Raw genomic sequence first — 15030 nt, forward strand, 5'->3', positions numbered from 1 at the left:
GATAACCTGAATCTGAAAGATCAATGTAATTTCCTCCACAGCAGTCTAATTTTTCTTGAATTGTCTTTTAAAGCAAAAAAAGGTCAAATATGGGAGGAAATTTGACAAAACAGGAATTGTCCCCTTCTCACTTAGCTGCAGGAAATTTATAAGAAAGATGCACATGTTTTTATGGTAATTGCAATAATCTACTAGTTAAAACTATTTTTTATATTGTCCAGGTACTGCATAGTGTACTGAAAATAAAGCAAGAATGGTAGGCTTGGATTCTCCTTACTGTTGACTCAGGTAGTCTCCCAGGGATTATCTGATGAGATCAGGAAGGAGCAGCACACAGCTGGATGTCCATAAAGAAGATTGACTTGCAGTAACCAAAGCTTTGAGGAGGTGGTTCTCTTAGCGCAGGGGTTCTCAACCCAGTCCTCAGAACACACATCTTAGCCAGTCAGGTTTTCAGGATCTCCACAATGAATATGCATGAATGGTTGCGCTGCCTACGTTGCATGCAAATCTCTGTCATGCGTATTCATTGTGGAGATCCTGAAAACCTGATTCACTAGGTTGAGAACCCCTGTAGGAATTTGAGCCACTCATGACCCGGAAGTTCACAGCAAGGTAGCCGCAAGGGTCTTGTTCCAGTCAAGTGACTCATCAGGGCCCAAGAGGGGCTGTAGGAGGTGAGACATGCTATTTCATCAGAAACCATGCCATGCGTCATGCATCACAAAGAATCCTCTTTTCTGGTGGGCTGAATGCATATTATAACCAAACCAATAATGAAAAAGCCTGGGGAGTTTGATTTGGTTTTCCTTTTTTAATTTCTAACCATTCAAATTACATTTGTTGCAAGCTTGTGATGCTGGCTGGCCTTTCATGGTGACACTGTCGTGTTTTGTTATGTTAATAGTAGCTTTCTTTCTTTTCCCCTTACGTTTTTTCAGCCATTTGTGTCTTGTGTTTCTCTAGGCTGCTGTCATGCATTGTCTTGAAGATTCTGGGTTAAATTGTTTTCATGTGTGGTTTTTTCATTCTTTCTTGAGGGTTTCTGTACTAGCTTTCTCTCTCTTTCTCGTTTGGCTCCTCCCTGTACAAACATTTTTGCTCTGTTTTTCTTTGTTTTTTTTGTTTTTGTTTTTTTTTCCCAACATGTACAGCGCAGATGATGTACCCTCCCAATGGTCGGAATCCTGTTACAACCATCCGTCCCTGGAGGATGACAAGCCTCCCCCTTACCCCTGCTATCAGCATTCCCACCATCACCAATCCAAGGCGCAGCCCTCAGCTAGGCCAGAGGCCCCCTCCCCGTACAGGTGGACGGGGTACAGCCAAACCTTGCCTCCCTCCCTGCACCAGCTTGACATTAACTCCAACCCTAAACCGTGCTTCTTGCACCTCCCCAAGCAAAGCTCCCTCACCGAATCGCATGCTCCCGAAACTAATGTGTCACCCCTGTACATCAAAACCCCCCTTGTCTTAACCAAACCTGACCCATCTGGCACTCCTTATATCCCTTCTATGTCAGCCTCTCCCCCGTGGGTCAGCTGTGCCTGTACCAGAGACAAAGGAACCGGGCTGACTAGGTAAATAACTGTTTATTTGACCGTCAAAACGAAGCTTTGGCGTTTACATTGACGTGTTCAGAACATTCTGTTATTTCAGCCATTGATAACGCATCTTGAGACGACAACAGCCAAAACAATGCAAGGCAAGCAGTGAAGGTGCTTTTTATCGGTAGTTCACAACAGAATCACTTCATTGCATAGAGAACATACTGTGTAAACGTTCTGCACTCCTGGACTGGGATATCTCCAGATATGCACACAGCCCTGGATCAAACCTTTTTCAAATGCATATTGCCTGTGGCACATAAAAGCCCTCCATGATCCATGTCCACAGGAACAGGTTGCATTGGGCCCATTTAAACTACTTTTGAGGACAGTAAGAGCCACCTATTACCCACCAGGGGTCCAGAATTCTCCAAGATTATAACCTTCACGGCCAAAGGAATAATTTTTCTCTGAGGACAAGTAAGATGGAAGTCCTCACATCATCTGATGGAGCCTGGTCCGGAATGTTTATGTAAAGTTTCTAGAACTTTGACTGTCCCTCACTGAGCATGCCCAGCATGCCAACATTGGAGGCAGGCTGAGGTTTTACATAAACCATTGGCCTAGTGTTCCGTTGGATGTGTGGGTCCACAGCATCGAAAGAAGAAGGGACAAATTAAATCTATTGGATCTCCCATCATATCAGCCCCTGGACAACAGTTGGACTGGAACTGCTTCAAAAGGAGCATTCCTCCTTCTTAGAGACCAAGGCAGTTGAACTTGTTCCACCAGGGAATAAAGGACAGGGATTCTACTCCCAAGTATTACCCAATTCCAAAGAATACAGGAGGATTCTATCCCATCCTAGACCTAAGGGCCTTGAACAAATTTCACAAAAGAGAAAAGTTCATTTCCCTGGCCACTCTAATCCCTTTTCTTCAAAAAGGGAACTAGTCATGCTTTCTCAATCACAAGGATGCTTACACCCACATAGAGATGTTCCTCTATCATGGGAAATATCTCAGAAATGTTGTGGAAAATTGTCATCTCCATTACCCTATGATGCCCTTTAGCCTAGTGTCTGTCCCACGTGACTTTACTAACGGCCTTATTGTGGTGGTGGTGCATCTACGTAAGCTTGAGATTCATTTGTATGCTTATCTGGATGATTGGCTGGTAAGAGCAGATCCCACGCAGGTGCCATAGATTGGATGCACAAGACTATCTGGGTGTTGGAGTTACTAGAGTTCTTTGTTAAATACCCCAAGTCCCACTTTGAACCCAACATCCCAATTGGAGTTTATCAGAGCTCTACTATACATGAATCAGGTAAGAGCTTTCCTTCCACAAAAGAGGGCTATCTCCTTATAACCACAGTGGAAAACATTAAAATAAGTCTGCAGACATGAGCGTAGGAACATGTTGAGGATATTGGGATTTATGGTATCCTCTGTGATTGTCAGTCCCTTGGCATATCTCCACATGAGGAAAGCCCAGTGGACCCTCAGATCTCAGTGGCTGTAGGCCATTCAGGATCTACAGGACAATATCCATGTCACACAACCACTCTTATGACTCCCTGTGCTGGTGGCGGGACAATTCCAATCAGACCAAATGTCTCTGGTCCAAATTGTCTTCACTATGAATGCATCCAACCTGGGATGCGAAATTCATGTAGAGGGGCTCTGCGCATCCAGGGTCTTTGGTCTGCTCAGGAAATGCTTTATCAAATGAACTTCCTGGAGCTAAGGGCAATATGGTATGTGCTAAAGGCTTTCAAAGATTAGTTGGAAAGTAGTCCTAATTCAAACGGATAACCAGGTTACTGTTTGTAAGATATGAACCCACAGTATTGTTATTTTATTTTGATTTTATTGTTTATGTAATATATTTGATTTTATGCGATTGTGTACGTTTTATTGTAACCTGCCTAAAATTTTAGATAGGTGGGAAAGAAATATTTTTAAATAAATAAGTATTACATCAACAAGGAGGGAGGCATGGGATCATACCTTCTATGCCAGGAGCATGTTCAGATGAGAAGTTTTAACAGTGAGATGTGGAAGGCGTTATGAATCTTGAGTGATGTGGGCTGGCGGAGACTGTAAGTGACTGGTCCCAGCTGGTGAAGAACAGAAAAAGGTCCAATGTATCGGGGAGCGAAGCAGGCTGAAGGTAGTTTCAATCAAATAAAGCGAGTGCTGAGCCACACCTTGTCTCCAGGGTTAAACTGAGGAGCTGCCCGATGATGAGCATCGTAAAATTTATTTGACTTCTGAGCGGCTTGCTGTAGAAGTTGTTTGGTGTGGTCTCAGAGCTGATGTAACTCCTGTGCAGTCGCCTGCACTGCTGGAGAAGAAACAGACAGAGGTATTAGAAGAGGAGGCAGAGGCTGGCGTCCATATACTACTTGAAAGGGTGATGACCAGGTAGATGCAGACTGGTGTGAGTTTAAAGTGAACTCGGCCCAGGGTAGTAAGTCGGACCAGTCATTCTGCCGAGAGTTCACATATGCCTGAAGAAACTGTTTCAGGGTTGGGTTCATCCTCTCTGTCTGACCATTGGCCTGTGGGTGATAGGCCGATGTGAGGTCTAAGGCAATATCAAATTTTTTACACAGGGACCTCCAAAACCTGGCTGTAAATTGTACACCCCGATCTGAGAGTATATGTCTCGGGAGTTCGTGGAGGCAAAAGATGTGGCGAATGAATAACTTTGCTAACTCCGGGGCTGAGAGAAGGCCAAGTAGTGCCACAAAGTAAGCCATCTTTGAAAATTGGTCCACGGTAACCCAAATGGTGTTGTTGCCACTGGAAGGAGGGAAGTCCACAATGAAATCTATGGCTATATGGGTCCATGGCTCACTGGGTGCTGAAAGGGGTTGTAGGAGACCCCAAAGGTGGCCTGCTGGTGGATTCTGACGAGCACAAGTGGGACATGATTCCACATATGCTTGAGCATCTTTCTTCATGGTTGGCCACCAATAGAATCTTTGAAGAGTGAAAAGAGTTCTAGCTTGTCCGGGTTGGCCTGCCAGCTAGGAGTCATGTGCCCAGCGGAGGATTTTCCTTCGAAGTGGTCGGGGAACCACCATTTTCCCAGCAGGCACTGTGAGCGTGGTATAAAGGAGAACTTTAGTTGGGTCAATGATGTGTCGTGGAACATCCGGAATATCCTCTCTGGTGAATGAATGAGAGAAAGCGTCGGTTCGAGCTTATTAGCTGGTTGGTATCTTATTAGCTGGTTGGTATCATAGTAGGAAATTGAACAGAGTAAAAAAAAGAGACCAGCGGGCCTGTCTGTGATTGAGGCGCTGTGGTCAGTATATACTGTGATCTGGTGTTGTGCCCCCTCAAGCCAGGGATGCCACTCCTTGAAGGCCGGTTTAATTGCCAGCAATTCCTTGTCCCCGATTCCATAATTACGCTCAGCCGGGGAGAAGCATCGGGAGAAGAAGGAACACGGGTGCAAGGTGTGATTGGCTGAATGCTGGCTAAGTACCGCGCCAACACCGACATTAGACGCATCTACCTCGACGATGAAGGATCATTAGGGATCAGGATGACGCCAGCATGGTTCTTGTAGGAATGCCTCCTTGAGCTCCTAGAAAGCAGTCACGGCCTCGGGTAGCCACTAAGAGGGGTTAGCTCCCTTACGAGTCATAGCTGTGAGTGGGGCGGTCAGTGTAGAATAATGATGGATGAACGACCTGTAGTAGTTTATAAACCCCAGAAATCTTTGGAGCACCTTAAGGCCCGTTGGTTGAGACCAGTCGCATATGCTCTTGGTCTTTTGTGGATCCATTTGGAAGCCCTGACTTGATACCACATAGCCTAGAAACGGGACAGACTCTTGGTTGAAAGAGCATTTCTCCAGCTTTGCATACAACTGGTTGTCCCTTAGGCGTTGCAAGACGTTGGCAGCGTCCTGGTGGTGGCTCTGGAGATCTTTTGAAAAGACCAGGATGTCATCCAGGTAGACCACAATGCAACTGTAGAGCATGTCTCTGAAGATCTCGTTCATCATATTCTGAAACACCGCTGGAGCATTGCAGAGGCCAAACAGCATTACCAGATATTCAAAATGGCCATCGCGGGTGTTAAATGCGGTTTTCCATTCATCGCCGTGACGGATCCTGACCAAATTTAAGCTCCCCTGAGGTCCAATTTGGTAAATATCTTGGCCCCCTGGAGCCTGTCGAAGAGTTCAGAGATTAACAGCAAAGAGTAACGGTCCTTCTGGATAATCTTGTTTAAACCGCAGTAATCTATGCACGGCCGGAGGGAGCCATCCTTCTTCCCTACAAAAAACCCCCCTGCTCCAGCAGGAGATTTGGAAGGCTGAATGAAGCCCTTTGCCAAGTTCAGAAAAAAACTTAAAACATGGCTCTTCCGACAAGCCTACCCTGATTAAGTACACCGACTTCTGCAAGTATCTTGCCTACGCCTTGTATATTCCTGTAAATAGTCCGTTGCAGTTTTTATTTATTGCTTTAATTCCTCCACCTCCTGCTCTTTGTATACTCCTCCTTGTTCGCCCTCCCTGTTCATTGTAATTTCTACCTTTAAAGTTACATTGTAAACCGGTATGATGTATGCATACTAATACCGGTATATAAAAGTTTTTAAATTTTAAATAAATTGTATATATTCGGGCATGGCCTTTGTCTCTATTAGCGAAAATGGGTAGACCCTTCCGCGGGGAGGCTCAGTGTTAGGCAATAAGTTTGTAGCACAATCAAACAATCGGTGAGGAGGTAGAGTGTCCGCAGCCTTTTTGGAAAACACATCCCTGAAAGAGGAGTACTCTGATGAGAGGCCCAGAAGGGTCGTTTTGGTAACCAGGCAAGGCATCAGGGACACGACCTCCAAGCATCTCTTATGGCAGGAGTTGCCCCATTGGGACAATAGTAGAGTGCTCCAATCAAATTAGGGAGTGTGTAGTTTTTAACCACGGTAATCCGAGGACCACATGGTGTATAGCTTTGTCCAGTACTAGAAAGGAAATGGTCTCTGTGTGCAGAGATCCAGTGTGGAGTCGAATGGGCATCGTGGAGAAAGCAACTTCACCTGGTAATGGCTCGCCATGAATGGAGGAGAGCAATAATGGCATTGGCATACGGACAGTGGGAATCCGAAGGTGTTCCACAAGTTGCCTTAAGATAAAATTCTCACTGGCTCCGGAGTCCACCAATGCCAGGGTGTGAAATTTCTGAGCGTCCGAGTAAATGGAGACAGGCAAAGTTAATGGAGAGAGGGTGAAGCCAGGACTAGGAGGAGTCCTCCGGCAGAACCTAGGCCTGGGAGTTTACCGGACAGAGTGGACAGGATGGTACCGCATGTCCTGGTTGACCACAATACATGCAGAGGCCAGATCTTTGATGTCTTTGCTTCTCCTTTGAGGATAGATGATTGTGGCCTATTTGTATTGGTTCTTTTTCCTCAGTGCCTTGTGTAGTAGCGGGCTGAGTGGATGACGTTGGACAACTGCGTGGGACCCCTGAAGCCATCCTTTTGGATCCTCTGGTCTCGTGCAACCGCTCATGAAGACAGCGGTCGATGCAACCGGCGAGGTCAATAAGAGAATCCAATGCCTCAGGGAGTTCTCATACTGCTAGTTCGTCCTTGATACGTGGGCTCAGACCCTCGAGGAATATAACATGCAGGCAGCCCAGATCCCAGTGCAATTCAGAGGAGAGAATCCTAAACTCAATTACATAATCAGTCAGAGGTCTAGAACCTTGTTGCAGATGCAGGAGCATAGATCCAGAGATGGCCTTTCGAACTGGGTCATCGAATACAGACTGAAATAGAGCGAGGAAGCCTGGCATGTCCTGAAGGATCAGATCCGTTCGTTCCCAAAGGGGTGATGCTCAGGCTAACGCCTTTCCATCCAGGAGGGATAGGATGTACGTTGTCTTGGAAACAACATCAGGAAAATATGCAGGTTGTAATGAAAAGTGCATGTTGCACTGGTTCAAGAAGCCCCTACACATTAAAGGGTCACCTGCGAAATGAGGAGGTGCCGGCAGAGCCACTGTAGGCCGGAATGGTGACACATGTGAAGCAGGACTAGGCTTGGCAGGCATTGAGGTGGAGTCCATCCAAGTGTTCAATTGGTTGATGGCATTAGCCAAAGTCTCCAGAATCCTTTGTTGTTCTGTAATTCGCTGGGCCAGGCCAGGGATGGCCTGGAGTGCCGAGGCCTGGCCGGGTCCATGGACTTGGCAATCTGTTAGGATTTGTGTGTATGTGTGCCCTGGGCCGAGGTGAGAGATGGTACTGCCCACTGGGAAGAGCCCCGTGAGCCTCACCGTCGGGAGGCGAGGTCTCAGCTAAGTGAAGTGTAGAGCAACAGGTGCTGGAGAGAGAGAGCAGAAATGAGAGGCAGAGGAAGCTAGAGGGAGTGACTCTTGGTGGTGGAGTCACGGAACATCAGCACAGGGAGCTGACACTAGTTTTAGCTAGAGAGTCCTTGAATCTTTATTAGAGAAGTAGAGTAACACTGCCCGCAGAGCGGGGAGTGTGGGAGAAAGACACACAGGGGCTGGGGTGCCCCCAGGGTCTGTGAAGTGGGGTACACCCACGGAGTAGACCTCTGTAGATGATGGTACGGCAATGGTCCGCAGAGCGGGGTACACCAGTGAGGGTCCACGGTAGCGATGGTACGGCAAGGGTCCGTAGAGCGGGGTACACCGATGAGGGTTCCTCAGTAACAATGGTACGGCAATGGTCTGCAGAGCAGAGTACACCGATGAGGGTTCTTCAGTAGCAATGGTACGGCAATGGTCCACAGAGTGGGGTACTCACTGTAGCAGAGTGATAGTTCCAGAGAAGGCCCTGGGGAACGGAGGAGGCAGAAGTCCTAGGCGGAAGGCCCTCCGAGGAGTGGATAGCCAAAGACAGGAAGGGCCCCCGAGGAGTGGGTACCCAGAACGTCTCACGCCACGGAAGCTGGAACAAGAGTCTGTAGCGAGCGATGCGGATTCAGTAATGAGGGAACTCGTTGCCAAGTCATAGGTAGGCAGGGCCAGCCGGCTTAAAAGTCCTTGAGGAATTACATCATCCGAGGGGGATGCCCCCGAGTTTTCCGCCATGACGTACATAAGACTGGCCAGGTAGCGCGTGCGCCTAAGGGACTCCGAGGGCAAGATGACGGTTGGCAGCTTCCACACCATCCAGGGGGAGCCCGGGAAACAAGGCGTGTAGGTCGGCGATAGCTGGCGGAGGCCGCGAGTCGACCCAGAGGAGTCAGTGTAGTCAAGCAATAGGTGAGCAAGAGCGGTCGCAACATGATCCCTGGACTGGGAGGTGGCAATCATATTTTCCACAGTTTTAATTAGCCTTAGAGCTCTTTTTACACTATATTGGGACAGAGGCCTTCTGTATGCGTATCCTCCAATACATGTCAAGACTTTGTTGAAGCTGAAAGAAAACTAGGGGACCAGGATTCTCAAAGCCTTTTTGGCCACGATAGATATGGTTCTCACTACTCAGAGAGATGTCCATAAGGGAACTGATCAGCCTGGGGATTTACCTAGACCTCTTCACTTGGGATCAGGGCAGGTTGTGCCATCCCAATATCAGGTCCCTGGCTCTCACTATCAGGATGTTGAGAGGTTGACCATGCAACACCTTGATCTATCAGACGATGTGTCTCGGAATCTGTTAGTTTCAAGAAAGGATTCCACTAGAAAGTCCTATGAACTTAAATTGAAGAGGTTTGCCCTGTGGTTTGAGCAGAAGACCCTGCATCCTTTCTCCTGCTCCATACAAAAACTACTTGAGTACCTTCTACATTTATCCGATTCTGGTCTCAAGACCAACTTAGTAAAAATTTACCTTAGTGTAACTGGCACGTATCACCAGCATGTAGAAGGTAACCTATCTCGGTACAGCCTTTGGTTATGCAGTATATGCAGGGTTGCCTAGGGATCTCAGCATAGTTTTGCCCAGCTAGAGAAAGCTCCCTTTGAGCCATTGCACTCATGTGACCTGAAGTACCTAACCTGGAAGGTCATATATTTGGTAGTGGTCACTTCAGTGCAGAGTCAGTGAGCCCCAGGCTCTAGTAACTTATCCACCTTATACCAAGTTTTTCCATGATAGGGTGATCTTGCACACCCATTCTTAGGTGGTGTTGGAATTCTATCTTGACCAGTCACTTGTCCTTCCAACATTTTTTCCCAGGCCACATATCCACCAAGGTGAACAAATACTGCACAATTTGTATTTCAAGGGAGCCTTGACCTTCTATCTGGAGCGGACTGAAACCCATAGAAAAAACACCCAGCTTTTTGTTTCTTTTACACCAACAAACTAGGGATAGCTGTTGCCAAACAGGCTTTAGCAAATTAGTTAACAGATAGTGTCTCCTTCTGTAATGCCAAGGTGGGGATTTCCTTCTGTTATGTCCAGATGGGCCTGAATCTGATGGGCCATATCAAGGTTCACTCTGTCCAAGCCAAGTCAGCATCAGTGGCTTACCTACGATCAGTCCCAATGGAGGAGATCTGCAAAATTGTAATGTGGAGTTCTCTCCTCATATTCACATCTCACTACTGTTTGGATAGGGATGGCTGACATGATTGTAGATTTGGCCAGTCTGTCCTGCGAAATTTGTTTCAAGTGTAGAGCGCAACTCCATTCCCTCCTAGGGCCCATTGGTTTTGTTCTTGACTGCCCTTCATAAATAAGATCAAATGGAAGAAAGCTTGTTACCACCAAAATTACTTTTGTACCCGTTAACACTCCCCTTTTTTGTTTGGAGCAGTCTATAGCCAGGAATTCCTCTCTTGTAAGTTCTGCCACCCTGCTTGTCCTCAGAGAAGCAGAGTTGCTTATCTGTAACAGGTATTCCCCGAGGACAGCAGGATGTCAGTCCTCACAAAACCCACCCACCCACCTCCCCTTGGAATTGGCTTCTTCTTGCTATGCTAAGGGACAAGACTGAAGGGGCCCCCACATGGGCTCATGGTATGTTGGCATGCTGGGCATGCTCAGTGAGGCACAGTCAAAGTTCATCAGATGATGTCACCCCACTTGTGGGGACTGACATCCTGCTGTCCTTGGAGTACTCCTGTTACAGGTAAGCAACTCTGCTCTATCCAAGGGATAGTCTGAAAGGTGGAACCTAAAATGAAATAAATAAATACAAATTATAATGCTTATGGGCAGCTCTTTAATTGTTATAGTACTTTGTTTTATCATAACCATCACATAGAAATGGAACATAGTGAGGTGCAGCGCTACATCCTGTATCTGAATTCAGCAGTCTCTAAGCCACAAAGAGTGTAATTGTAGTACATTTTTACCATCAGAATTCAACCAACCGGGCTCCATAGGAAGATGTGCCCAGATTTTATATAATCACAGTGTATTTCCTAAATGTATGTTTTCACCATTTATTCAGTATCTGATCAATCACACACAGTATGTGCTTTTAAGACACTGATGTAATGCTGTTTTAAAAACAAAAGAAACCATGAAGCTGGAAACGAGTAGTAAAATAAGATAAGGCTATTAGACTCTGTAATGCAAGAGACCATGAAGTTAAAAAAAACTAAGATGTATGAATAGATACATATAGCACTTTTTCATCTGAAGGGTTCAAAATTATTCTAGTTTTGAGCAATAGTGGCAGCCTGCATTTGTTATATAAAAGACCATTTTAAATGCAATGATTCAGTAAAACAATTTGATGATGTCATTATCAATTGTTACTTGCTACAGAGCTATTAACTGCTGTAAAGGGAAATATTTGATATTATCGGGTCAAGTGATCAAGTTTAGAGTGATATAATATCAGCCAAATGTAGGGAATAACTGAAATTTTATGCATTTAAGAGTGCTTCCATGTCATTATTTGCATATCCATGTGTAAAGACCAGGCACACATATCCTGATTTTTTGCTCTTAGAACTGTGATGCTCTGGAAATTAACTATTATCTAGTGCACCTAATTAAGTAATTTGGTATCATCTCCCAAGGTTGTTCCTTAAATAAACACTCAAAATCTGTATTTTTCTAGGAAATCATTATAGCTGACACATTTTGAAAATGAATGGAGAAAATGAGTAGGACAAATATTGTATTGCATTTTATCAGCAGTAGTAGTTATGGCTGTGGCCACTAACTCAGGTCAAAAAAATAAACTAGGCAGGTTTTTGGTGGAAAGAGGTATTGGTGGGTATCAGGATATAGTTTGTCGCTGCCGCAGAACTGGTTACAAGTCCACAGTGTTTCGTGCCGTCCCCTGGATCAATGTTTCTCAAGCCGATCTTCAAGCTCCCTTGCCAGTCTAGTTTTTCAGGCTATCCACAGTGAAGATGCATGGCATATATTTGCATGCGCTGTCTCCATTGCATGCAAATCTCTTTCGTGCATATTTATTGTGGATAATCCTGAAAACCAGGACTAGCAGGAGTATATTCCTAGACTGACTTGAGAAACACTGCCCTAGATTACCACATAGAGAGAGCTGCTAGGCAATCAGGAGAAGGTTGGACTCAGTGGTCCTTTAGTCGTCTTTCAACCTAACTATAGGCCAGATGTACTAAAACATTTGTCCTATTTTGTAGTCATGGAAAAATGCTTAGTATATTTGGTACTATGTAAGATATTGTAAGACTTCAGGGAGAGCTCCCGACAGATTTTCATGGATGCTTTCAGTGATTTTGCAAAACGTGCATTAACCCTTTGATATCCAGGTAAAAAATGCCCTGTGTTCTGATGTCCTTCAGCTGAATACTTCTTCCTCTCCGTTCCCCTATCACCATGCCACAGGATTCCTTCTTAAAGCAGCCTTATTAGCAAGGCTTTGGGTTTCACTGGGAAGTTAAAAGATCTATACTGATCCTGCTTTTTCTTCTCTCCTAAGTCAAGGTGCCATTTTGAGGTAGTACCATTAGAATAAGCACCGATTTTTGTTTTTTTTTAAACTGGCACTGCTCGAGTCATCCTCATCAAAATCCCAAGTAGACCTCGCACTGGCACAGGCAGAGCATGAGCACAGCTTGAACAGCAGATAGATGGAAAGAAGGTTATTTAACGCAGGGTAGAACTGTGGTTAGAGATGCACACACCTTTCATTTACACACACACAAAAAAGCAATCCAAAAACATAAGAAGGTAAAGTTATTAGGATAAAAAAAAGGAAACTTAAAAATTGCATGAAAGGAAGAAACATAGCCAAGGTTGTTATTTTGAACCTCTTAGGTGGTACGACTTGAAGAGCTGTCCCGTGGTGGCATGCATGATCCCAGATAATTTATTTCATCCATCTTTCTCTTTTCATATTCTGCATGCATAAGATCTTGTTGTTCAGGCTTTAATAAAGAGTTTTGTGTTTGATGTATAGGAATGTTTAGGGAAACAGAAGTTTTTAAATGAGAGAGAAGAGGAAAAGACATTTTCTAAAAAGGTTGGAGGATAAAAGGGCAGCCTCAGCATTCAGCCAGGTGCAAAGAAGATCCTTAAACTGTAGTTTAGACAAGGAAGAGCGTGAAAGCCAGGCTTATGCAGGGATTTTCTAGCACGTTTCAACTTTGACCCTACTGAAACTGTCCTCACCCCTATCAGATCAAGGTCATTTTCATTAGGATTGGTGCCATGCTCCGCCTTCCCCCTCCTCTTCCTGCCCCTCCCAAGTTTGGAACCAATCAGTGCATTTTCACAGAGATTATCATGTCGCCAGGCCGATGGACAGATTGAACCATTGCTATAGCACTTTCAGCCCTGGTTTAAAAGTGCTAAAATAGTTTGCATTGGCTTCTCAGGCTCCGGGCGTATCCACCTTGTGTCCACCAGGCAGGACATCGATAGTTGCTCACTTGCCCACTTTAGCAGAATCACAGACCCAAGCTAATGTCATGGACAGCTCCTGCATCCAGCAGATGAAAAGGCCCTACCTTTCAGCTAGCTTTGCTAAGAAACTCAGAGGTACTTTTAAATATGACATTTAAAATCCTGGCACACACGAAAATTAGGGGATGTGCATGTTGAGCAGATTTTAAAAGCCTAGATACATGCATATCTCCCACTGTGCGCACAAAAGTGTCTTTCCAAAAAAGGGGTGGAGAATGGGTGTGGTCTGGGCGAAGCATGGGCACTCCTGAACTTCACATTGAAATTAGCGCAAAAATGCTTACATGCACAAGCGCACACCGGGGTCCCCTACTGAGTAACTTTACTTCTGCTAGGGATGGTGTGTAAGTCATAAAACAAAAAAAAACAAAAACAGATCAGTTGGGTTTTAAGGGTCGGGGCTAAAGGAAGGAAGGAAGGCTATTAAAATAGGCAGGTTTGGAAAGCCTATCCCTTAAATAGGCGAACTGGGAAAAAGGGCAATGTCGGCGCACATATCTGTTAAGATCCCACTTACACAGAAAGCTTTCTCATAAGCAAAGTTGATTCATTTGGGTCCTTCATTGCTCTAAGGTAGGGGGATCTTCACTCATCAATGGCACCAAGGTACATTTTTTTAAATTTAACAACAGGCCTTCCTAACAAATATCAACAAATGATGGTCTGACATATCATAGTCATCAAAAAAATTGAGCAAGCCCAGAGAAGCATCTAGCGGAACCGGGCTCCCTGCCCAGGTAGAGAACATAAGAACATGCCATACTGGGTCAGACCAAGGGTCCATCAAGCCCAGCATCCTGTTTCCAACAGTGGCCAATCCAGGCCACAAGAACCTGGCAAGTACCCAAAAACTAAGTCTATTCCATGCTACTGTTGCTAGTAATAGCAATGGCTATTTTCTAAGTCAACTCAATTAATAGCAGGTAATGGATTTTTCCTCCAAGAACTTATCCAATCCTTTTTTAAACACAGCTATACTAAGTGCACTAACCACATCCTCTGGCAACAAATTCCAAAGTTTAATTGTGCGTTGAGTGAAAAAGAACTTTCTCCGATTAGTTTTAAATGTGCCACATGCTAACTTCATGGAGTTCCCCTTAGTCTTTCTATTATCTGAAAGAATAAATAACCGATACACATCTACCCGTTCTAGACCTCTCATGATTTTAAACACCTCTATCATATCCCCCCTCAGCTGTCTCTTCTCCAAGCTGAAAAGTCCTAACCTCATAGGGAAGCTGTTCCATTCCCCTTATCATTTTGATTGCCCTTCTCTGTACCTTCTCCATTGCAATTATATCTTTTTTGAGATGCGGCGACCAGAATTGTACACAGTATTCAAGATGCGGTCTCACCATGGAGCGATACAGAGGCATTATGACATTTTCCGTTTTATTCACATTCCCTTTCTAATAATTCCCAACATTCTGTTTGCTATTTTGACTACCGAAGCACACTGAACTGACGATTTTAATGTGTTATCCACTATGACGCCTAGATCTCTTTCTTGGGTGGTAGCACCTAACATTGTGTAACTATAGCATGGGTTATTTTTCACTATATGCATCACCCTGCACTTATCCACATTAAATTTCATCTGCCATTTTGATGCCCAATTT

At 45.0% G+C, this 15030-nt stretch overlaps 1 protein-coding gene across 5 annotated transcripts in view; it reads left to right on the forward strand.

Moving 5' to 3' along the window:
- Positions 1-15030, forward strand: part of ARHGAP44 (Rho GTPase activating protein 44) — a 413328-nt gene that overhangs the window by 338712 nt on the left and 59586 nt on the right. For all 5 annotated transcript variants that reach the window (XR_003856511.1, XR_003856512.1, XM_029600314.1 and 2 more), the window contains exon 18: positions 1155-1580. Coding sequence is in view for 3 of the 5 variants with exons in the window: in XM_029600314.1 (XP_029456174.1) it covers positions 1155-1580 (426 nt within the window). In the remaining 2 variants the exon portion in view is untranslated. The remainder of the gene's footprint in view (positions 1-1154; positions 1581-15030) is intronic.

The sequence above is a fragment of the Rhinatrema bivittatum genome, chromosome 4, assembly GCF_901001135.1.
Source record: "Rhinatrema bivittatum chromosome 4, aRhiBiv1.1, whole genome shotgun sequence".
Lineage (NCBI taxonomy): Eukaryota > Metazoa > Chordata > Amphibia > Gymnophiona > Rhinatrematidae > Rhinatrema > Rhinatrema bivittatum.